General features: G+C 38.3%; 1 protein-coding gene across 2 annotated transcripts in view; it reads right to left on the bottom strand.

Moving 5' to 3' along the window:
• Ca-alpha1T (Ca[2+]-channel protein alpha[[1]] subunit T) overlaps nt 1-26,748 on the bottom strand; it is a 110,187-nt gene that overhangs the window by 49,505 nt on the left and 33,934 nt on the right. For both annotated transcript variants that reach the window (XM_076618124.1, XM_076618125.1), the window contains exons 4-9: nt 25,389-25,486; nt 23,231-23,402; nt 4,994-5,097; nt 4,035-4,210; nt 2,700-2,792; nt 2,040-2,218 (exon numbers count right to left, since the gene is read on the bottom strand). In XM_076618124.1, the coding sequence (XP_076474239.1) occupies nt 2,040-2,218; nt 2,700-2,792; nt 4,035-4,210; nt 4,994-5,097; nt 23,231-23,402; nt 25,389-25,486 (822 nt within the window). The remainder of the gene's footprint in view (nt 1-2,039; nt 2,219-2,699; nt 2,793-4,034; nt 4,211-4,993; nt 5,098-23,230; nt 23,403-25,388; nt 25,487-26,748) is intronic.

Raw genomic sequence — 26,748 nt, 5'->3', positions numbered from 1 at the left:
AATGAGAATCCTTTATTCTTGAAGCGGAGGACCAATGTAGGCTTTCACAATATTGTAAGACTCTTTGATTACTTCTCCTCGACAACCTTAATAGAGTTATTGTGCGATCTTTCTGCTCAATAAAATAATACGATGGTCGTCTTTATGTTCAAGATAAAACGATCGAAAATGAAAAATAAACAGCGTAGTGGCGAAACTGTTTCCTCGAGGATGTTCGTTATTTAAAGTGGTAGTCTAATGGAACACACCTTGATATACAACTTAACGATATATCAAGAATTTTCAATTTCTCACCGAGAAATCTAATAAAGTCAAAAAGTGTGTGATAATAGAACCATCAAAAAGCGAACAATATGGTTTGCTTGGAAATTATTAGAAAAAGCGAGGAAACTTTTGCTTTATATCCTGAAACTTTTCTACAGCTTTTTCTATGACGTATGTGATACAGCGGCCAAGTTACTCCTGAGGGAATAAAAGTAGTAGCATCCCTTTTATTCTTCCAGATATAGAAGTGTATAAATTTCTACGAATTTCGAAGGAAGTTTAATCAATATGTAAATCTTTAAAACACTCGATCACACACGCGTGCGATACGCTCCAGTTGATATTTCTAAATTGCCTATCTTCGATTTTATCGAACTTTTATTAATATCGAATTTGATTCTCAGAGTAACGCGTACCTCGTCCTAATTGTAATTCGTAATATTATTTGTACAATATTTATGTTTGTTACGCGCATTACGATAATACCTCGTGTGTCTATTATTATTAATAAATATACAGGGTGGTAACTGGTGATACAAACAGAAAGGGGGTGATTCTACGCGAAAAAAGAAGTCGAAAATGTAGAATAAAAATTTTTTTTTTTTTAATTTTTCCATGGAGACAACGATCTACAGTGAGATCCGGTATAACGTACCGCGCGCGTACCGAGCGAAAATTCAAGGTGGATTTTCTCGAAAACAAAGCGTCAAACGAAAAATTGTTATTCTATATTTTCCACTTCTTTTTTCGCGTAGAATCATCCCCTTTCCGCTTGTGCCACCAGTTGCCAACCACCCTGTATAAATATGATGTATGTAAATAGGCGATGATACATTTGAATAACGTGCGACGCAAAGTATCGAACTTGGTAAAAAATAAATTTCACTATTTTACAGGCTTTTCGTTTGCAATTCGTCCGATCTATTGTAATTGGAAAATTCGTGAACGTTATTTCGTACATGGAAAAGCGATCTTTCTTTTAGGCCTCTTAGGTAGCGGTGAAAAATAATAACGAGAGAAGAAACGATTACGTAGGTGGAAAAGAGAACTTGAAAAAATTGTCCAATATCTCTATTTTACGTTCGAATGAAATCTAACTAAAATCTACACGTCAATTTTGCGACATCCATTTAAAATACCGTTGCATCGATCAAAAATAAACGATACGTTTACCACAGTCGTGTTTTCCGTAACTGAAACTAGAAAATTGATACAAATTGAAAATGAAAATACAAAGCTTTTTCTATATCGCGCGCGCCGAAAAATATAAAGTTAAACGGTCGAAAATCAATACGTATCTTCTTATATGGAACGATAAAAAGAAAACGTAATGGAAAAGACAAAAATCAAATTCGACAATTACGTAATAAATAAACTTTCGTAAAAACCTTTATTCATTATTATGTAAAGAACCGAGAACATCGTAATGACATTATTATATTTCATAAAACGATGCTCCGTGTTCCAGTTAACGGAGTTGCAACTTAATTAATTATGCAAATATAAGTGCTGATACTTTTAAGCGTTGAAATACGTGACTAAACTCTGATCCTCAGGATCTTCGCTTACATCGCTATGATTTTCAATGTACATGTATACCATATATCGCTATCCAGGTTATATCAAGTTGTGCTTGAACTTTGTACTTTCGTGCCTCGGCTTTAAATTTCCTTTTTTTATTTCTTTAATGCCGAGAACAGCGAGAGCGAGAGAGACAGAGAGATAGAGGGGAAAAAGTTAATACGCTTTTCCCGTAAAGTCGCTTAAATACTCACTTAACAATTTCAGCGTAACATGTAGTCGGTTCTGAGGTATTCGTCGACGACGCAAGCGTTGATGTAGAATGAAAACGTGCACGCTCCAGTCGCATTCTTTCCATCTCCCGCTTTTTCGTCTCTGAGAATTGCGTCGCTATCACGACTAAGCAGAGATTAATCATGAAGAAGGAACCAATCTGTAACCCAAATTTGTTCAACTTGCACCATTTCCTCTTTTCTTTTTTTCCTTTTTTTTTTTTTTTCTTCCGCTCGTTAACAGCAAAGAAACGTTTCTCTTCCCGTTGCGAAACATCGTGCGATCTTTGAATCCGTAGAAAAAGGTTCCTACTTCCCTCTACTTATCTCTATTTAATCAGAAGAACATTCCGTATCGCAGAGTAAGAAGTAAACGAATCTTTGTTTCCTTTTAGGTTTCCATCAAACAGCATTTAAAAGGAACGAAGTAAATTAAAGAAATGAAGAATATTTTATATTCGATATATACGGTGTTTACAAGAAATACCGGCACACCATTGTATTTATTATGGGATTTTGCGTATGCTAGAATTCGACACTGTGACAATGAAATGTAGAGGTTGATGAAAAGATGGCCCATCGGGAAATAAGGCTACGTGCCAATACTTTTTGTAAATATCGTGCATGAAGTAATAAACGTACCACGATTAAAAGGACGAAGTATATCCAGTCCCAAAAAGAATGAGCATCCTGTACGTAATACATTATGTCTGTCCATCCCTCCAGACTGATTACCTATGACGATATCATTTACTTTGTCAATTTTTCTCGTCCAAGCAGTTGAAATCTCCGTGGAGAAATTACGTTGAGGTGCATTATATATCGTAGATCGTCGAACAAAAGATTTTCTTAAATCAGTTAGCTTTTTAGTAAAGAATAAATGAAATTACGAGTCGTTACAAGATTCGCTAACGAACAGACTGCGAGTGTCTGTGCGAATTTACATTTCAATGAAAAACAATTTTTCATTAATTTAAATATAGTCGATACTTTAATTTTTATATGCACAATATTTTGTGATATATCTGTGCGTGTTTCGGTAGAATCTTGATAGCCAAAGCAGATCAACGAACTATCGATCGATGCAAAATTTAGAAATGTTTCTCCGTAAGACGTAGGAACTTCGGCAACTTGACGTTACATTTTTGTTTCAAAATTCTCGTTCCTGTTTAATATCGACGTTTCTAAAATAATTTAATATATATTCAATATACGTGTGTCTTCGATTTAAATATCGAAACTCGATGAGCGTGTAGGGGATCGATAAACCGAGGAAAAACGAGTCCTTTAGAAATTCCCTCGTTTTCGATCCATTTCGAAGGAAATCGCGGAAAAAATGAAGAAAAATATTTTCGTTTGTTCGTATATTTATCCCAAAATGGCGAATTGTATCCGTATCCAACCGCAGCTGCAGTGCAGCAAATATCAGCAGCGCGATGTCTGGCTGCAATTAGAGCGGTCAATGTTAGATGTATCTAATGGTTGCGTTGTTGCAAAAGGTCAGCGTTTTCAACGGTATCCTCGTTAAATAAACGATAACGCGTATAAACAAGCGCAGATGCGCAAACGAAAAAGCAAGAACAATTTTTGTTTCCTTCCCTGCGATTTTCTCCAAAATGTTGGAAAAACCAGCGCTTCTGAATCTCTTAAAGCGCTTTTTGGACCTCTACACGCTCTCAAAGCGTTGGCATTTAAATTGGGTTTCACGTTTCCTACAAATGCAGAAACATCCGCAGTCTAATTGCCAAGCATACATATAGAATAGATAAGATTGGCTACTGGAGCAATCCTTGACCTGCTGCATGTTAAACTAACTCACTCGAATAATAAGAATACTCACTCGATTATACAAATACTAACATGTAACATGTGTGTGTATTTATGTATGTATATATATATATATATACTAACAAAAGTAGGGAATTTTGGCTACGGTGAAGTTTCAGTTTCTGAATGTGAGAGAACTAGGACACTCACGAGAAATATTGCGACCCAGGCAAGACCGATATTGTCGAACGATATCGTTCCTTGGAAAGGATTGTTACCCTGACCCTTGCACTCCGTGTAGTAGTAATTCCAATTAACGCAGGTGTCGTTGGTGATGAACGTTGCGTTATTGTTCGGCAACGCGGTGCTATTGCAAATCACATTTCCTAAAAGCAAGAACACTTCAGTGGCTTGTACGAATGTCGCGCTATCGGGAAACCGATACGAATTTCGTTCTTTGGATCTGCTGAGAAATTAACGTTCGTTAATGAACTTTAGAACGATGTATGTTTCAGACGGCGTTGTTATTAGTTTTATTAGAAATTACTTATATCTATGGAAAGAATTCGGTGAATCTTATTAAATTTCTTATTAAATGAAGTAGCTGTCGTAGGAAAATTTCTCAATATCTTTACATCGACTGCCGACAGAAGTTGAATGGAAAATCAAAAAGTGGATATTTTTTCCCAGTTTTCGATTTAAATTCGCGTCGTCGATAGAAAATTACGAGAAGCTCGGATCGTTTGCGAATACAGAGACGGATTTCGGAAATATCGTAACCTGGAAATACATTTCCATTTGCTACGTTTTCCTATTTGCGAATATCGAGAGTCGATCGATTTAACGCGTTTAGTGATTGCTAATTTCGTATAAAATTCTGTTTCCGTGTTTCTACGTTTGCAGTTACGAAGATGGAACTAGCAGTCACAGAGAGCATCGAATCCATCGACGCTCGCCATTTCCATCGAGATATGTGACGTTCTTTCGCTCCTATCCCGCGGGCATATTTTTCCTGAAATTCTGGTGACAGCGATGCCGAAAACACGCGATGCCAGTGTCGAACGAAACCGTGAACTTGTTCTCGATTGAAAGCGAATAAAAAAAAGGGTGGGGGCAGAGGGAAAAGAAAATTGAAAAACCAGTGAAAAGAATATCGAAGATGCACTCACCGAACTTGAGCGGCGGCAGGTTACTGCAAGAGTGCATTCCGTTGTCGTCGGGACGCGAGCAAATGTAGTCCTGACCCTGATATTCGAAGTACTTCTCAAGGTCGCTGGAAAAGCAACGAGCCACAATTAAAAATCGATTTCGAAACAAGACCGCATCCTCGCGCCTCGTTTCTTATAATTAAGAGGTTGCACGTATATATGTATGTATGTATAGATGTATGTGTATATATATATATACATATATATATATACACACACACATATGTATATGTATGTAAATATGCCTTATGCACGAATGCACTCGTTGCATGCTTCGCTTTATGCGTGTACACCGTGTATATGCAGCGTGTTCCATATGATATATTATATATATGTATATAAAGGTTATGTATAATATATAATGTATACAATATGTATTTATATAATATACGTATTCAGGCTGTTTCAGAAGCACAGATCAATGAAGGAGAATATTGGAAGACGATGAAAGGGAATGTCTCTCGTCTGACAAACGTACGTTCCATCTTGCATTGTTTCTTTTCTTTCTTTCTTCTTGTTCTTTTTAGTAATTGAGCATTAAAATGATACATACAAGTTTGAGACGCTTGTCGAGCAATTTGCCAAACTTTGGTTACGATAAAGTTTCTGGGAACAAATTGCATAGAAACTATGAACTATATATATGTACATATAGGTAATTACGTAGGTTGGCCATACTGTTCCGTTTCTGCTGGAAAGTTCTGACCGTGGCTAATATCGTTTCAGAGGAACCGAGAAGCGAAAAAGTGCAAGAAAAATTAATTTTCCTTTTGTAGTCGGTTTTGGAAATATAAATCTATTTTTGGTAGTTCGATGTATTTAATTCATTTTAAGTCTCAGTATTAGTAAGTACGAAATTTACGAGTTGATTTCCATCGCTGGAAAATGTAATTATTGCTTGATGTAATTATTATACCGATGAATTTCACTCTCGCAGAATGATCATCGCTCAGTCTTCCCTTTCCTTGTATCTAAGCTTCATCTACCTCTTGACCTTTCTGAATTTCTTATTCAGAATTGATTGACAAATGAATCTGCACCGCTACCGGGAAAAAACTGGTTCTCTCGTAAAATCCTACTTTTTATCCATTCTGACCCGTTTCCTCGGCGTTTAAAAAGGAAAATTCGATCAACTTTTTCACAGTGATTTCTAACAAGCTGTCGAGCATACCGCATAAGGGAATTTCAAATGCAATTCCTAGGTTAGAAAAAAGAATTCTTTCGTCAGCTTTTAAGTAATTCTTTCAACTCACTCGTAATGTAACTTCTTTTTTTGAGATTTGTAATAAAGTGATAGAATAGTTTTTTTCTTTTTTTTTTTTTATTTAACGCCATTATACGTATATTATAGTGGAATAACGGGGCGAGATTTCATCGAAAGTGGTTCGGTGGTTCGGAAGAAAATGGGTCGTGAATTTGATAAAACCCAGTTTTCGATTAGCATTGTAACGCTTTAAAATATAAATTAAAGCTGTGTAATTCGAACAAAGCATAGCAGTTAATATAATTTTTACTATCAAACGAAAATTCTTAATTACTCGTTTTTACAACGTTATGAATAATACGAGAGAAATCTCAGTCGAGTTGCGAGGATACTATAATTAATTTTACAAAGTCCTGTCTATGATTTAAAGGCAAATACAAAGTAGCACAACCTTTGCGTCAAACGAAGTATAATTTCTTGCTGGAGGCTTTACTGAAACCCTACGGATGTGACCGTAGTTTGGCGCATTGCTCGTCAAATATCGCCCGAAACGTCCATTTTTTATACTTCCATTACTAGGAAATTAGGCGAAATCGTTTACTCTTATCTCGTAAGAGACTGTTACTTGTTGTTTCGTTAGTGACTCGTTAATTATACATACAATAAAATTGACCGACTTGCCCAAGTGCTTCGACGAATTTTCAAATCCGTATCATTAAATTTTTATTATACAAATTATACCGAATTTCACGCTTCCAAAAGTTTCCTATCTAATTTACCGCGGATTTATCACGATTCTTAGGAATCTCTTATCAACTCTCGATTCTCCTTACTTTACTCCAATCCTCGCAAATAATTTCTAAAAATTTCTAACCTCTACAGTCTCCTATTGAACTTACCGCGAATTGGTCGCAAACTTGTCGAGCCGATAGACACTTCTCTTAATTCCTTATTCTCGTGCGATTTTCGCGAACAATTTCAAACAAATGATCGCGTAGAAAGCTTTTATTAAAGCTATTATTATACCATTGATCAACGATTCCCAAACTATGGCAACGTTCACGAACGACTATTTACGTTAATCGCTCAAAAAATATTCCTTCCATCGGCCACACCGCTGCCTCCTTTATCGATCTCGCGATCTAAAACGCTGCACGTAGACATATACCTATAATATACAATATACGATACGCAAGACACGTACGCGCGCGCGCGCGCTCGTGTGTAATTAGGCCCATATATAATATGTTGTAGATATGTGCAATAATCGACGATAAGAGATTATGTATAATATATATATATATATAAAGAGTAAAAGAAAAGAAGAACAGAAGAGAAAATAGAAACGCAAGAGAAACAAAGGCAGAAGCGAGTATCGAGTTTGCGTGCACGCAAGTTGGCGTTTTGTATCGGGATAAAACGATAAGAAAGAAAACCGATAACGCCCGTGTAAGTACGGCCCGCTCCAGTGTCACCTGCTAGATGCAAGAAAGTAAATGCACTCTTCTTCGGCTTCGAGGGCTGCCTCTTATCGGGCTGCTATTCAATTTTCATCGTGTGAAGTAACACGGCCACTAAAACAATGTCGAGCACCGCGACAAAAACCGTTTAATAGAGACACGCCCGATACCGACCCCTCGCTATTTGTATACCGCTTGTTACGACCGAGGTATGGCGGCCATCGTCAGCCGTTGTTTGTACCGGTAAGCATCCCGTCGATACGACACAACCTTTTTCCTACATCCCCATAACATTTTTTCTCTTTTCTTTGGATTCTCCTCCGGGACGATTTAAGATGGGATTTTCTATAAGCGTCAAATACGATGGCTTCTAGGATTTTTTGAACGTACCCTCGCAACCTTTGCTCGCTAACTTTGTACCGTAACATTTTCTTCGATATATCACGCGTACTGCGTATGTGGAGAATTTTGAAATTTCATCGAAACGCTACTGCGATAATCGCGTTGGTAACACTTTACTGACCGCTAGCGGTTCAACAGCATACGCACGTCCATCGGTAGCTCAGGCGCTGATTCTCCCTGGCGCCGGCACTGTTTCGGTTTAGTAAGTTTTTCAAATTGGTATAAAACTGTGGGAGCTTACAAAACAACGCAACTGACGCAACTGAGCAAGATACCTTAGTACTAAATAACAAATTATTATTCAAATAATGAGAAAGATTGTCGGCGACAAAAGGCCGATTAGTAGGCTATCGGTCGGTAAGCGTCGGCGACAAAGAACCGATTAATCGACTATCGGTCGGTAAAGTGGTAAGATGTTGAACGAATATTGAAACGCATATCGTACGTATTGCACGAAACGTTCTGAAATTTCACGAGTAATATAGAGAAACACGATTGTCGTATTTGTAATTATATTATGCGGCAAATTTTAAGGTTACGTTATACGTGCAATTTTGAACGAACCTTAATACGTGTGTTAATGTACGTATTAAATAAAACTGTGGTGATTATACTGGGCAATTTTTTAAGCAAATTCCAAATGAAACTTCGTTATCACTGTAGTGGAACGTGACTGTCATCGTTAGATTGGTACTCGAAACGAATCTGAAAACGTTACATAGAAACTACAGAATATTTAATATACAGGGTGGTTGGTAACTGGTGGTACAAGCGGAAAGGGGATGATTCTACGCGAAAAAAGAAGTGGAAAATATAGAATAAAAATTTTTCGTTCGAGGCTTTGTTTCCGAGAAAATCGATTTTGAATTTTCGCTCGGTACGCGTGCGGTACGTTATAACGGATCTCACTGTAGATCGTTGTCTCGATGGAAAAATTAAAAAAAAAAAAAAATTAACCACCAGTTACCAACCACCCTGTATAAACTACGTCACAGATTCGATGGAATCTTCAACTCATTTGCAAGTTTCGAAGGATACGTCCGCTTTTTTAACACTTTCAGAAAATCCCTTCTTTACCCTCGGGCCAATTCTCGCTGCCAAATGGATTGTTTTTTAAAGTTCCAGTGGTCAGATTATCTTTAATTCATCCGGTCTCCTAACCGTTTTATATTCGTTGTCCGATGTAATTTTAATCCCCAGTTCTCGGTTATTTAAATTTCCTGAAACAAGTTTGCCTCGAAAGGGTCTAAAGGACGAAATAATCTCCCACGACTCAACTTGTCTTTACAGGATTTGGCGATCCTTATCCGCTTGAAGATTTTCGAAATACTTAACAGAGGAGAATACCAGCGTTGCTTTCGTTTGAGATGTTAGAATTAATAATATTATAAGTACTAATTGCCTTCGTACAATTTCATCATCTTTATCGACTCTAAGTTCATTGAAATATATAAATATATTTAATCCTTTAAGCACGCGTACCTTTTCGTAGCTTACTATCGCAAAAAGGTAAAACAAAAAAAAAAAAACAAAATTGGTGAGAAAAATACAATATTATTATCATTATAACGCGTGTCAATTAGTTGACTGAAATTTGGTTAACATTGAGATACATAAATACGTGAGCGTATAACACGAATACAAATATTTATCTGGTAGAAAAGAAAATGACAGCGTAAACAGAAAATTAGAATTATTTACGTGGTGTATAAAATTATAATATGAAATAATCGTAAAACGGATTCGTCGTTAATTTCCACCTATGAAATTTCCTGAAAACCATAATATCGCTGTTGGACGACAGCCGTGATTTACGAAATTTTTGATCCGTGGACGACAGTAGAATTTAAAAGGTCAATGAATTAAATATCATCGTATAAATTCGCCACGTGAAATATATCTTCGCGACGTTGTAAATCCAAAAGTCGAAGTAACCTACGATACAACTTGCTTTATAGGATTCTATGATTTTTATTAGACCGACGGTACTTGATACATGTGTTGCGAAAATACATCGATTCTATAAATTTACCATTCGGAATGATTATTCGCGAGGCTGTAAATTTGATGTCGGAGAAATTTCCTACCCTTCATCTGCATGAAATTCTACTCATAGTATACCAGCGTTGGAATTTCATGTTTCTACGCTATGGGAATTTATTAAAAATCGCATCTTAAGAGCACCGTTTCATTTTCGTTTCGTGTTTTCACTCGGGAAGAAATGGGAAATCGATAAGAAACTCGTGTAAGCAACTTCCTCGTTTTCTTCCTCCTCGGTGTCCTTTGAGAACAGTTGAAAAACAACATTTGCAGAATTATGGTTTGACGGGTGTGACAACGCGACATCAGTCCAGCCAAATCCTAAATAATATATTTTTTGATTAAAATTGAATAAACTACCAACAGCTAGAAATTCATGTCGCTTTATGTAATCTTATAGATTGTCAAATACGAAGTTGTTAATAATTTACAGATTCGGTCGAATCGCAGTTCGTAGTTGGAATTTCTGCTGAATTTTCTGCTCGTATCTCCGTGGCCATCTTTTGGATAATCTCCAAGCTTTTTCTCTTCAAAATTCAAGCTCTTCCTCTTTAAACTATTTACACGGCCATTACGGTATTTATTTATTGCAAAATCAACTAACGACTCTTGATTATTGTTGCATAAATAACATCGTGACGTAAACATTGTTACATAAATGGACACAAGTATAATACGATGTAGAAAATATTTTTATAAGGTGTTTAAACTTGCTTTATGGTCTCGCTTATGCGTTGTAAGCGACGTTAAATTGATTAAGCTGATTAAAATTCCACTTCTTTATATATATATATATATATATATCTCCATTGTAAAGTCAGGAATACTAGATTTTAGAAATCTACTAAAATTACGTATCACGTTACCTTTTTTAAACGACTGCAAATTTTTGACGAATTCAACGTTTTACCACAAAAATCTTTGCATAAAACTTGTTAAAGTAACGTTTACAAGGACCGACGATAAGTTTAAAATTCGATACGAGATACGAAGCTGTTTCAGTCTATAAACTTCAAAACGATATTTATTTGGTAGCGATAATTGACCCAAATGTATAAAGCTACTTTATTACGTAATAATTCTAATGGTTTTACTTGGAGCATCGCATCCATATTCACGGACCAAGCGTTATATTTATTTTCATTTTTATTTACGCTTTAATTTAACGAAAAGGTGAAGGTAGTTTCTTTTTCCTTACTTTTAGCAGCAACGTATAATTTGAACGAAATATACTGGGTGGTTGGTAACTGGTGGTACAAGCGGAAAGGGGGTGATTCTACGCGAAAAAAGAAGCCGAAAATATAGAATGAAAATTTTTCGTTCGAGGCTTTGTTTTCGAGAAAATCGACTTTGAATTTTCGCTCGGTACGCGTGCAATTTATCGCGTCTCGTTACAACGGATCTCACTGTAGATCGTTGTTTCGATGGAAAAATTAAAAAAAAAAATTAAAACAAAAATTTTATTCTATATTTTCGACTTCTTTTTTCGCGTAGAATCACCCCCTTTCCGCTTGTACCACCAGTTACCAACCACCCTGTATACGCGCTGAACAGTGGCATTGGCAAACAGACAGTAACATTCAAGGACATCGGAAATTTGATCGAATCGATCTTGACGAATTCGTAATTTTCACGAATATAAATAAATTCCACGTTTCGCTTTCACCTACAGCATTTTTATTTACTCGTACGAAATAATGTTACTTTGTTTGGTTCGTCGATCGTATCACAGCGCTGCAACGTCGAGACGACGATAACGTTCGATCAATTTGATTAGCAAATTAATAAATATCCGAACGTAAAAACGTACCTGCAAGCATCGGGAATATCGTTGAAAACATTTAACGTCGAATGGTTGTTCGTGACTCGGTAAATGGTATAAAACAAAAAAAAAAATATTTAACAGCTCGAATTTACCGAACAATTATATTTGTCGTATCAAACAATTCCATTTGATTCCCATTCGAAGTACACAATTTGTCGTTTCTCGCGAAAAAATCTATTTATCGATTGAAATTAATTTAATAATTTATTTAACGTAACGTTTAATATACACGTTCGCGTGGATTATTTTCCATGTTACACGTACGACAACGACAACGACAAGCGTATAAATAGAAAATCGGCCAATTAACGCGTTTCCACGGCGAGTTATGCGAAATTAATCGACATCGATACGAATTTCCAGTAAATTCAAATTCTGTCGATGCATCGAATCATACGGTGGCATCGTCACCGCGCGGATTAAACATATTAGAGGCATCGATCATCGTATCGCAACTGAAACACTCTGTAATAATTCAATTGTCATTTTAAATTTCAGCGGCAGGGCACACGTTCGAACCAACCGGTACGCGCTAGTTAGATCAATATCGCGTCCCTCCAAGTAAATCATAGAGAACAGCATGCGAAAACACGCGACATAAACTGGAAATCCTCGAATTTATTCGGGGCCGCTCGCCTAAAGCGAAATTATTAACAGCGTTATAAACCTCATGAAATATCGTTTAGGCGAATATATCGGTGGGCGATTCGTCCTACGTTTCTGTTTTCTGGCCAAGTTGTTGCACCATGCAAAAACCAGTGTCGCTATTTGAAAACGAGAGTCTAACGTTCTAGAACATGTTAAAGGAGTATTTCCATTAAAGGCAGTCGATCTTTCGACCCGCGAGAGAAATTATTGGAAAATTTCAGAAGGCAAAAAGAGTAATTTGCGAGGCTTTGAAATTTCCGATATCGCTTACGATAAATTTGAATAATCCGTTCTTTCTGTATCGTTCGTTTTATAATTTGGTTACTCGCGTTTCCACGTAGAAAAACATTTTCCCCGTATTATACTAATACCTTTATATTCATAATCGGCATATATCCGAGCTTTTTTGTCGCGTATTTCCAAAAAGAAAAAAAACAATCTTCTCTCCGCGAGATTGAGCGCGCAAAGATTGAAAAGTAAAGGCGAAAGTTTAATCCGAAGCAGATATAAATAGAAATCGATCGATATCTGGAATTTTAAGGAACTTTAGACTGCTGATAGACGAGCGAAAAGCGTGAAAATTATAGCGCGCTGATTACGCGTCGGAAATCAGCAACACGTGTACTCCACGAGTTTATGAATTTCGAAAGCAATTGAACGATTCTTTCTGAAGAAATATCGTATGGATAAAAACAAGAATAGAATATCATATCGTTTATCTGTAAGTGAAGTATTACTGGAAAGAAAGCTTGGGGAACTATCGTGGAAATTGCTGAAAAATTAGAAATTAAATTAGAAACGAGCAATTTAGCAAGGATATTTTGAAAACTTTGAACTTTAAGGGTATAAAATAAGGAAAGGTCAGGCTTTCCAAGCCACCAAATGGAAATACTCCCTTAAGCACCGATCTTTCGCTAACACGATAACGCATCGAACGATTTTGCATCCGCAATGGCGCACGTGCACCCATCGGGCTAACCTTAATGCACGTGTTCCAGACCCAAGACATTGCACAGCTACGTTATGTGCTCGCTGTATGCTCGTGATGGTGCTGAACGTGCTTTTCATAAAAAAAAAGGAAAAAAATGAAATAAGAATAAAAAAAAAAAGGTAAGGGGCAGCTAATCGAACGTGTAACGAGGCTGTCGTTGCATTGAATGCGTAAGTGTGCGGGTGCGTAGAGATTGTTCTTGCGTGACCGTACGATCGTGCTAGCCACTACATATACAGCTTCACGGGCGTTTGGAAACTACACCTAAAATAAACATTACATATTTTATAAATAATATATTTGTTCGCGTTGAAATCTCTGAGGTGCGCGGAATCGATCGGAAGAGCGTGACGTTGCTCTCGGAAGTTTCTCTAGATTTTTAGTAATATCTAGGGATTTTAAGTTTAACCATTTCTAGTATTTTTCGTATATCCCATTGTTTCAATCGTATTTGAATTTAAATCGACCATTCGATATCAACGTGTTTCTTTTTCTTTGTGAAATATTGGATAAGCGAAATGCTATTGCATAGCGATGTACATATCTGGCGGTAAATGTTTATTACATCGATCGATATTTGCCTATCGGCTGGGGAAAACGAGAACGTATTGTTTAAAAATGGCCACTCGTTGAGTGAGACGAGCGAACTCGTTGCGGAAGTTTAATAATTACACACGTACGGGGAAGAGTAAATATATCTGCTACTATGAACTACTGTGAACTCACGCTCACTAGTAAGAACCGTTTCTAGACTTTTATCACGTGCCTTGGTTTTACGCACTGCTATTCGCAACCAGAGGTAGCTCTTCCCTTTGTCGACGCAACGAAGATATTTCGATCTACTCGTATTATATTTAGCCGAATAAAGTAAAGATTCGTTTGATTTGATAAAACAAAGACCAGCTTTGATCGACAAATTAATTGGCAACAACTAACAAGCATCGAGACACGAACCGCGTAGAAATCCGATCGATCGCGACTCTAAATTTTGTTAATTTTTTTAATCTCAATTTAAACAAATACACGATCGATGTTCGATTCCGGAACAAGAAGTAACTTACTTCCACAAATTGGTTTATCATAAGATAAGACTAAAATAATACGAACAACGATATAGAGTTGTAAGATGAAATTAAAAAATAACATTTGTAACACGATGATCGTGTTTTCTTTTTTCCTCTGTAATTTTCAATTTACGAAGTTTATCGATGTGGCTTCCGATTTATGTTACGAAGAAACTGTAACAACTGAACGGAAATGTTGAAGAGAATTTCTGCCTAGACATTCTGTTGCTCCTTGAACCTATCAATTTATAACTCGCCGATTAAAAACAGACAAACGCGTACGTTTCGAAGATACCAAGGGAAAGACAAACTAAGATTTCCTCGACGTTACACCAACGTTATTTTCCAAGAATCGTGTTATTGCGTGGCTGTAGCTTTCACGACCAAATATATCTACCTACCGCGGCTCAAAAGTCTTAGGACATCTTTTATTCTTAGCACAACTTCGTTATCCGATTTCAATTACAAACCTTAATTTGCACGAGCAATTTATTAAAATTCTTAGTAAAATACCTTTATTCCATTTTTAACTTAATTCCAATTACTTATTTACGATTATATAATTAATTGTATTAATTACTCGATTCTTTCTCCGTTTACAAGCAAACGTGATAAAATCTACCAAAACCTTCGAGCTGGCGTGTACATCCGATCAATTCTTTGCGATTGAAAAATCTTCGTCGCATCTTTGTAGATTCCACTGAAACCGCAGCATTTCGAATCGACCAGAAAAAAATGACGAATATTTATACGAAGGAAAACGACGCAAGAAACGACGTCCGTACGATTCCATCGTCGTGACGGTGAAGTACAAAGGACTAGCGACACGGTACGCGTGACGCACAAAGGGACGTTTGTTGGCGGCGCGCGTCGCGTCGCGTCGGTCAAGTTTCACGTCCGACTACGCATCCAATGAAACCGCAGCCTGAAGAAACATGCCGTACATGGAACACGCCGTACGTGCGCTCGCTTGCACCCCGATCTAAAAGCTTCGCTGAAGCTGGATGGCGCGGCGGCTGGGAATACGGTGCTGCGCGGCGCGGCGCGGCGCGGCGCGGCGCGGCGGCAAGCCGAAAAGTATGTATACTACGCGTACATACGTAACACGTAGCCGGTGCAGAAGTCGATAAACGATTCAAAATAGCTGCTACGTAAACCAGGGTGAGGAAAGAGAAAGATAGAGAGACAGTGGTAGTAGATCGGGCTGCTTAATTAGCTCCGGGATGGATTTGGAGCTGCGGGAAGAGAAGAGGCTCGTTGGTGTACCTAAAGCACGAGGAGCAGCTTAAACGGTGTGAATCGAGGAGCGAGTGAAAGTGGGCAGAACGGATGGGAAAGCGGCGTTTCCCGCGAAAATTATACATATTGGAAAGCGTGTACGGGCCGCGGAAGTCTCGAAGCAGAACTGGATCTTTTCAAATAAACTTCATCCTACTCTCTCAACGGCCGTTTGCTATTGTTCGGTGGTTGAATGACCAGCGAGAACACAGAGGACGACGGGAACAAAGCGCTAGGAAAATAAATGGGATTTGGAATATACGTACGCGGCTGGAGTAAGAGCGAACGCGAGAGAGAAAAACAGACTGAGAAGGGGGGAAAACTCTCTGGCCGATGTTCTGCAGTGAATAACAAGTTGGGAGACGGCAGGCGACATCACGCAGATCTCGTACAATTGTAATAACAATGAGTATAGGAGTTGTACGGAGATATCGTTTCATCGTGTTAATTAAACTCTCGAGATGGAGAGCGGAAGCCTAGGAGAGACGTAGACAGATCTATAGAGATAGACAACCAGATGGGAAGGTGAAAGGGATGGAAGAAGCGGAATGAGGATGTTTGGGGATGTGTGTGTCAGAGCGATGGCAGATATCGAGACCAAGAGGAGAGAGGAGAGAGAACATCGATCTTCTTTTCGTGCACTGAAAGAAAGGAAGAATCTTGAAATAAAGTTTCGAAAGTACGCCGCGTTCTCAGACACGAAGAAGGAAAGACAATCGAGCTCGACACTTTGTGCGAAGTATATAATATAATAAATGTATAAGTATGTAGGTACACATATATAGTAATTTTCATAGTAAAAGTTAAGATCGTTCACATTCGTGTCGTACGTTCCAAGCTGCGTACGTTGCAAACGACATATATGTACACAATGGCCGGATACTGCGGTAACCGCAGCGTCGGGTTATGACACGAGTATACAAAACGACGGTACACGACAGATTAGAGACGCAGAGACGGGTAAAATACCGTTTCGAAATAGCTTCTGTGCCGCTCTGTGCTTCAAGAGGTCCTCGTTCTTTATTAATCTTCCGTTCATTGGATCAGTTTGAACGTGCATTCGCAGTCCCGTCCATAAGTCACTCGGATTACTTGTTTATTTTCAAACGTAATTATCGTTGAACGCTTGCGTCGCCTAATAAATATCGGACCACGTTCGCGGCAAATTTAACGAGCAATCGAAATAGCATCCGTGATTAAAGTCTCTCAAAAATTTCGATCCTTTTCGATGGAATAAAAATTACGTACGTAACGTTCCGGTATTACGCCGTATGGCATAGCAACAACAACGAGAATCGATTAATACATTTTTAGGAAGAACGCTGAATTTACGATAAAACGTTGCAAGTATAGCACGAAACGTTTCTATGTGTATCGCGTTATGAGTGACCGGTGATTTATGGACGGTTAGGTAGATAACTGTAGCATCCGTTGAATGTTCATTATCTTTTTATTACTTTCGAAATTCGAAATAGTATTTTATTCACCTCTGGACAAGGTGGCATGCTCTATGCTTGGTACACACTATAAATACATTTGTACACTCGTACCGTGATCAAGAACAAACAGAGAGATAAATATATACATATGCACGTGACGTATGCATGTATATACATATATGCACACATGGATGCACGCCTATGCATATTATGTGATTTATATAGATTTAGATATGTATATAGATATATTATGCATAGCACATTGTTCTCTACTAGAGCTTACTAAATGCGTGATCGAACCGAGTACTCGTCCGAGAGTAACCTGCAACAGCGAAACAATAGCCTGTCACTGCCCCCTAAGGTGGTCATGTACTTACGTCTAATGTCTAGCTTTCTTTTCTATCTTTTTCTTGTCATTTTCTATCTTGTTCTTTTTGCTTATGGGACAAAGAGAGGGGGAAAAAATAGAACGATCGATCTTTTGATCGATCTTCGCTTTTCCTGTCTCCGCTAGGCTGGTATCGCTACTATTGAAACAAAAGTCAAAGATATTTCGTTAAGTCGATTACGTACTAAATGAGAAATTCACTGACGACTCGATGAAAGTTGATTTTAACGCAATTTATTTCACTCGGACACGATTTTCCTTTTTAAAAAGAGATTCTGTAATAAAATATTATTCTGTGATATTATTCTACAATGTATATTATTTTCTACATGGCAGGATACTTTATACAGAGCGGCGAGACAAGGTCGAAAAACTTCGTCTTATTCAATGGTTAAAGCCACGTGTCGAACGTAGATTGAAATATCAAGTATCGAATATTATCAGCATTTTTCTACGAATGGTATGCCATCTATTCGAATTCTAATCGAATTAGCAATATTATCATGCAACGATACTCTGCTACGATATTTTCTCGCTATATGGAAATGTTTAGCTAGAAACGACCATCGAGATCGACCTTATTTTAGCTGTATTATCGAATAAAAATAAATTTCTTATCCAAATAGGAATTTATTTGTGTAGGTAATGCGCCATTTAGAAAAATGCGTTCAATTATCGACTGTAAAAGTGGCGATACGTTAAGAGCCTTTCGTCTGTATCGATCGAAGTCGAACTTAATCCTATCCGATTATAACCGAATAAAAGTAGCTTTTAGTCGAATCAAACAGAAATTTATTCGCATAGTACCGTGCCTATCGCTCGTCGCTTGAAAATGAAAGTGTGAAATATCGTCCTTCGCTACTGTTTCTATAATTTTGGAATTGATTACTCTAATAAATTATCCCGATAGGTATTTAGAATAACTCGTTACAAACAACGAATAATTATTATCAGAAAGAGTGGAAGAACCGCGAAAGATTCATTTAAATAACCATCTCGCATAAATATTCATGGAAAAAGAATTTGAATAAAGCTCAACTCCGTTTCCGATAAATTAACGTGGGAGACCAGAGTTATTCGTCATTTCGATTGATTGTCACATTTTGTATTCATAATTCGGCTGCAGAATGACAGACAGATTTATTCGAGCGGTTACACGGTATGCGTTGCTTTTACTAAATAACTGTTTGCTACATAAATCGTTGTCCTTACTATTTATCGCTACTCTGACGTAACTTTACACCTAAAATACAGCATAATCGTAGCAAACGAAACGAACTGAATATGTCTAATTAAAAATAAAAAAAGAAAGCTTATAGGAGAAAATTTTGCAATATTCAACGACATCTTTTACTTCACATATACGCGGTATTATTATTCCCACTATCGTGTTAATAATTTTCAGATAATTACTCTTGTGCCACAGGATGATAGATCTTGTTAAGCAGCAGACAATTTCCCTGTACTTCTTCCTAAATTGACTCGCAACACAGATACAACCTGACCCAGTTGCTGCTATCTCCCTACAGAGCATATCATTGTCAAGTTTCTGCTACGCCGACATAACCTAGTCACCTGGTCTTCGATAGAACATAAATATTCTTTCAACTTGTACGAAGATTAATTTCGCTGATCGATCGAAACACGTATTTAAAACAACGATGATATTTTTCCATCGTAATAATAATTAAACAGAAGTAAAGGTTCTCGATCAAAGGATAACCACGACCATAACCTTGCCATTATTCACCACTCTGTATAAAGCAGTAGTTGTAACGCGAAAAATGGCCCGATATAAAAACCGTTTAAACACGGGAGTGAAACGCGCGAAAGCGGTTATAAAACATTTAACTGTAACCTCGACGAGCGCGTGTGTTGAGGTCCGTTTTAAATAGTTTGCCCGTTCATTAGCAATTCCCCCTGTTTCTCGTCCAGCCACCGACATATACGTATCGTATGTACGAATAAATGAATCCCGCTTTTATGGCTCGGGGACATGCACGAAATATAATACGAGCCGAAAATTTCTCTCTTTTTCGATCGGCAAATTCTCCAACCTGCATTCTCGTCGTCCGGATTTTAACGAATCGAAAACCTTTCGTTCTAAACTACGTGATTCCTATGGATATACTATATATCGGAAAATACATCTATGAATAGGAATCAAGTTGAAAAGTAGAGGGGAGGGGGAGGGGCGTACAGAGACACAGAGAAGAAGGGTGAAGAAAGAAGAGTACAAGGTGATTCGTGAATGCGTGGTGTCCATTCTTCAGGGGCTGAGCGTGCACATGGAAATAAACAGAGAACGTCGTACGAACGTGACGATGTATTCTACGTATCTTAGTTTTCCAGTTGAGGATTATTCGAACTATGTTGTAAGTGTCCGCCTCTGGTATTATCGTTGGACCATGTCGAATCTCGGTTACGCGAAATCTCCGCGATACATTTACTCGCTAGCCTGTACGCTGAGATTGTAAATAACGTGAGAGTGAAATAAAAGAGAAAAATATTTGCCTCGGCACGCGCAACCGTACATGTTTTATCATCGACCGTATATAACATACAATAGCGAAGAAAAGGAAATTTAAAATTGATACGCTATGAATTTTAATAACTTTTGTATTAAAAACGATTGACTGTATTGGTAACAGACATCTATTCTATGCTATATATCGTGCTGATTCGTTTACGTTACTTAGACGCGAATCCATTTTGGAAAATTACGTCGACCTCACGCGCCTCTTAGTTTATAAACTTTTTTTCGTCCGCCGCTGTAGCCGAAACGACGTTTCTCGTGACCTAAAGCTGACGAGCAATACCGATCGATTTGAATCGAGTAGAACCACGGTCGGTCGATATCCTACGCACTCGTGCAGGTTCATTATTATTCCGAAGGCGGAAAGATAAAAATTCGAAACTTTATATAGATGAAGTAAAAATTGGCTGTGCGCGTGTGTGTACAGGCAACGATAAAGCGCGCAGTATGCACGCGCATTGAGATACGAAGCAGACGTTTTGAACATTTTATTCGATCATCCGTAACTGGAAAATTCAAATACTTGGCATGTACGTTCACACGATGCTTTTTTATTTATTTATTTATTTTAATGCTGCCAATTTTCATCCTCACTTAAAGCATGGACGTGTATTTACAAATCACCCTGTATATATATCGTGTGAGAGAAGAGGTGCGGAAAGAACGAGCGAAGAAAGAAATCGCAGCGGAGAGAGAACTTCAATTTACTCGAAGCGATACCTTGCCACGACAACTCGAGCTATATGTATATCGCCATGCATCTTCAGCATACTGCGTGAAAACGAACCGTACTGAAATATTCTTTTAGAAAGAGGATGCACTCACGTATATACGTACGCGTCCGTTGTCCGTATCAAGCTTTTCAGCACATCCTTTCTTTTTTCTTTTTCTTTCTCATTTAATGGAACTATCAGACGGCGAAAGCTTCAGTGCTAAGGGCATGCGAAGAAAAGTATCTTGTATGTTTTTCCTAAATCCAAAATTGACTTTGGCCGAAAATCACATGGCGAAATAATATCCAGATGGAGAGAATGCTTCCAAATAAACGCGAGTATCCAAATCATTTTTTGCGCAAATCTTTCCTGGATGTACCGTATTCGTTGCACGAAACACTTTGAAACACGTCGTTCTATGTATTATCGCGTTGGCAATTAGATGGTATTGACAAAATCCGTGATCACTCAGTTGCCAACCCGATATATCAAACGTATTTTATATTAAAATCTGCTACATGTACGTCGTACGTACGATATCATTTTCATTGACATCGTAACGAGACTGGATGATCGTGATCGTATCAAAGAAGATATTTATCGCAAACATGAAACTTGAAAGCGATCTAAAAATTTACACGTTGCACGTAAATGTGCTACATATCGCGTCCATATATTACGTGTTTTATTTCCGCAATTTCATCGACGCTGCAACGAAACGCAACTGTTATGGTGATACTGGTGAAATCTCATACCAATCTGAAAATCTGCATAGAAGTTACAAGATATTTACTGCAGATTTATACTTGGTAAAAAAATTCGTATATAAAACGAACGACAGTCCGAAACGCTTAATTAGCGTCGAAGATGACTACGCTAGATACCACGGCTTCGTATCATCGTCTATATCGTCGGCTTTTACGCATTTTCAAATTTCAAATTCGCTCAACGTAGTCGCGGTACTTATGGTACGCGTGATCGCGGTGCTACGTTAAATTTTCAAAGTGTTACATAACGCACAGGTACTATATTTATAAAATGATCGCACGAACATTGGAATACCTTGACGAACCGCTATACATACGTTTCAGCGTGCATTTTAGAAAAGAGTAACGTTGACCCTTAGCACTGGAAGATCGCCGACGCGAGTTTCCGTGAAGTGCCATGTGAAAATCATCAAGCGAATGGATATCGGTATACGTAAAGCCGAAAATAAATGAGCGTGAAGAGGTGGATGTAAAATATCTGATAACGAACGATGTCGGCTATGTAACGCGGAAGCGGCGCGGGATTCTTCGCGAGAAGCTCGTGATTCGCTATAAAGTAGGGCACACACCGGTCACGGAAATTCCCTAACTATACGCGACGCTGTTTAAACCGGGAATAAAACAAGGTCGAAGAAAAATATTCGCAAAGTGGTCGACGTTCATCGATCGCTTTGCGTCTCTCAGTCAAACTTTACGGAACTGTCATCGGCGTCGTAGAAACTGGTCGACGAATAGGATATTTCCAATCGAAATTGACACACAGAGAACGCGTATGTTAAGTTAAAGGACGTTGACGAGCGAGACGCGTCGATCTGCAATTGCGAAAAGTTTGTGAAACACGAATAAAAACGAAAGATGTCGGCGAGTTTCGTGATTACGCTTGTCAAAGCGTGGAAATTCGTGTGGCAAATATACGTGGGGAAAAAAGATGAAAGCGCAAAACAGCTGATTCGCAGACAGCAATTGGAAATGCACGCGTGCGCGTCCGATGGCTGAGTTAATACTTATCCAGACGTGCGTTCGTGTATTGCACCATCTTCTGGAAATAGAGTATGGCCGACGTTTATCTCAAACGCAATGCAGCCTAGCGTACGCCGCGTGTTAAACGTTGACTCTCGACGATTACGTGGGGGAAGCAAGAAAGAGCGGATCAAAAAGAGAGAAGCGAGGTGGTAGAAGCAAGACAAAGACGAAAGTCAGAGTGAAACAGTAAGATAGAGAGGGTAAGAGAGAGAGAGAGAGAGCAAGAGGATAAGAGAGAGAGAGAGAGTGAGAGGGAGGGAAAAGAGAATAGAGAAGAAAATGCGGAATCGATGCGAGTTTAAGCGTAATAATAAACGAACCAGACGAACTCTGATCGTCTCAGAAACGCATATATGTACGTAGAGAAAAACCAATAAATGAACGAACGACAGAAGACGTATCGTTCGGTTTGAGACTTACTCGGGATATTTGACGTTGGGTAAAGCCTTCAGGAAACAACGTTGACGCAGGATGCCCTCCCACAGTTGCACGCCAACGATACCGAATATAAAGAAGACGAAGAAGCACAGCAGCAGCACGTTGCCCAGCATAGGAAGAGTGTCGAGTAAAAGCATCACTAGTATCCGCATACCTGTTGGAAAAAGAAAGACGAAATAGTGGCAAGAACAGCGACACTCGAGTCTCCTTTTAAAACAAGTCTCGGCTGTTCGCTATGATTGCGGCGCAATCGTGTCGTCTAGTTTCACCGACAGCGTGACAAATACAGGATTTCTTTGTTTACAGAGCAAGTCAGGAAAGTATTCGAAGACTCGAAGAAAGATTTTATAAACGTAATCGCGCTTAGGCGAGAGATTTTCAAATTTCGTTGATATCGTAGTGAGATCAGCGCGATTACATCGGTCAATTTTGAAACGAATCCGGAAACGTAGGCTAGAAGCTATATTTATTGCAAGATATCTTTTAGCCGAGATCGTGAAGGCATTTCAACGATCAATTGTCCATTGTATCGGTAAATCTCGATACTCGGTGAGACCATTTTTAATACTTTTCGCTTCTTTTCGTTTTTTCTTTTTTTTTTTTTTATATATCGATAATATCAGATACCTTCATTTTTAATATCTTGTAGCTTCTATATACGTCAGTCGTATCTGATTACGTCGCTAATGAAATTTCAAAACGTTTAATATCGCACGGACGATGTAATATATCGGCGAAAGATTTCTATAAACGTTCAAATACTTTCGTGAGCCATTGTACGTCACTGGAGGAAGAATAATGTCATCCGGATACGGCGCTAAATAGAGATGTGCGCGAAAAAGTGGGAAATCACGAGGCGAGAAAAGCGAAGGACTTGTTACAGGCGGAACACTCAAATATAGTGTATCGCGGTTCTAAATCGATCCGCTCATTATTTGTTCATCTGGATCGTTCAGGAATAAATCTTCTTTCAAGTTCATTCATGTTAAGCTTACATCTATATCCTACTATATATAATCGTTGCGGGCCGAGAAAAATGTAAATTCGATCGAACAGAGAACGTCGGATCTTCTTTTCACGCGATTTTATTTAAAGAAGCTGCAATCGCGGCTGCAACGTAAGGAGTATCGAAAGAGAAACGAGTCGAGTGCTTGAGTGGAAAAAAGAAAAAAAAAGAAAAACACTGGCAAATATTTTTCAACGGACGCCGGATATAACAAGTTCGTAAATTTGGAAAAATTGATCGATCGGTGCGTGTATTAACTGCAAACGTAGCGTACGAACGAATAATGCGACCGCGTTACACGGCGATCCTCCGCGTTAAAATACATCGAAATTTGAAACGAAAGTTTTCAGCGTGGCAAATCCATTGCGGGAAATGAGAATTTTTGTTGCGACTAATTTTCCTATTATCGCGATCAATTAGAATTTTTCCCTGTAATTAAATACTTGGAAGATGGTAGTCGTCGTAAATAGATCGTTTATGAATATGCAAGTGTTTATAAATAAATATGAACGTCTACCGGTTATGTAAGTTCGAGAAACGGCGTGAGAAGCGACTACAAGTGAGTTAGAAAAGAATATGTAAGTAAGAAATTCTTGGCCCTCCTTTAAAATTCAAATCGCGTTACGACAAAAACTCCCCTTCATGGCGGTACGCGATAAACAGAAGGAAAGAATTTTATCTGGTGATTTGGATTAGCTTAGGGACCAATTTATGTTCGATTGCACACGCTTCCAACGAGAATCAATTTTCTTGTAAACAAAGCTCCGTAGGATAAAACTTTATTTGTTCTTTCCCGACTTATTTTTGAACGAAGAACCATCTTCCCTCGGCAATACCCTATGCCTTTGGATTCCGATTCACCTTGCACATGATCGGTATAACGACAAATATTCTCTCTCTTTTATTTCTTTTTTTTTTTTTTTTTTTTTTTTTGAAACGGATAAATTTATTCGGTGTATTTTATTCGATCAGAATTTTGGCCAGAAAGATCGAAGCAAATAAATGTCGCGAACGTTGGTTCGCTTGGATATACGTACGCGCGATTTATATATTTGCCGTCTATTATGAAAATTGTTTATCGTAAAAGTCAGCGTTTTTCAACGTACACAACCAGTTGTATTTTTGTATACTCACTTGGAATCCTGTTGATGGCACGTAGAGGTCTCAAGACTCTTATAGTCCTTATGGCCGATAAATTCATGTTTTCCACGTTCAAACAATATTCCAGAGCACTGAAATAGAATAATCGAACATAGAATTTTTCTTCTTTGTCGAACATTTCGTTCCGATCGCAAATATTTATTCCACGCCAAGGCGTTGTTTTTCTGTCGAATATTTAGTAAACTCTGGTGGCAAGGTTGGCAAAAATGAAGATATAAATTCCATTCAGACCGAATCCGTTCAAAACGTTCGAGATTGAATAAGCATTCGTCAATCAGAATTCTGCGATGTTAGGTGAAAATGAAATTAGATTGCTGAAAGCAACGTGTTGTACGTGCTCCCCTCTTGTAATTGAATTTTATCCCAAGTAAATTTATTTATAAATGAACACGCGTAACTACGAATTCCCCAAATGTTTCACACCGACTCGTACGCGTTTCTACGTGTCCGTTGCGTTCAGAATTGTAAGAAAGGAAAACCTACGTAGAACGAAAAGCCGTAGTCGATTTGAAGGATAATCGAAGAATGGAAATATTTCATTGCCTTCGAGCTACCTTTTCAATTATAAAACAGAATGAACGTGATACTGGGAAACACGGCTGGCTCGCGTAAAATCGAATAAGAGTTTAGCGGTTTATCAATTTCACGAGCTCCTAAGTACCTCGATGGAACCTGTGCGATTAACTTTACCCGCGTGACACCGTTCAATCCGCGAAACTTTATTTCACGGAAAACTTGCCACGAAGTACGTTCCGACCTCCGTAGCTTCGAACCAACCACCGAATTAAGGGAAACTTTCGCGCAACTTGCTCGTTCGTTATACCAAAATAAAAATTCCACACGAATAAACGCCAACTCTATTCATTCCCCATATCCAACTTATTCTCGTATCTTGCTCTTTCTTCGCTCTTCCATTCAATTTCGTTTCCATTATTTCGTTCGTTCGTAAGCTGCTCTCTCGTTCGCCAACGAGACTTATAAAAGTCGATCTATAGCGCAACTATTCTAATCTGTCTGAATAGATTTACGATGCAACTCGGCGTATCTAAATCTCACGGCGACAAAAATTCCGCACAACTGGAGTTCGCGGAGTAAAGTAGTCGAGCGGTTCTTTACGCTGACTGTCGCTTCTTACGAGAATAACCGCAGTTTAATGGACTATAGATTACGTTGATACTTGTGATTAAATATGTTGCAATTAAATACGCTGTACGCAACGTGATTAATCGCGATCAACGATAATCAGCGTGAGCGTTGATATTGTCAATTTGCATGTTTTCAATAATTGGCGAAATAAGAGATCGGATACGGAAATCGTTCAGATTGGTACGAT

The sequence above is a fragment of the Bombus vancouverensis genome, chromosome 4 (assembly GCF_051014615.1).
Source record: "Bombus vancouverensis nearcticus chromosome 4, iyBomVanc1_principal, whole genome shotgun sequence".
NCBI classification, from domain to species: domain Eukaryota; kingdom Metazoa; phylum Arthropoda; class Insecta; order Hymenoptera; family Apidae; genus Bombus; species Bombus vancouverensis.
This window is presented reverse-complemented; position numbering and strand designations above follow the sequence as displayed.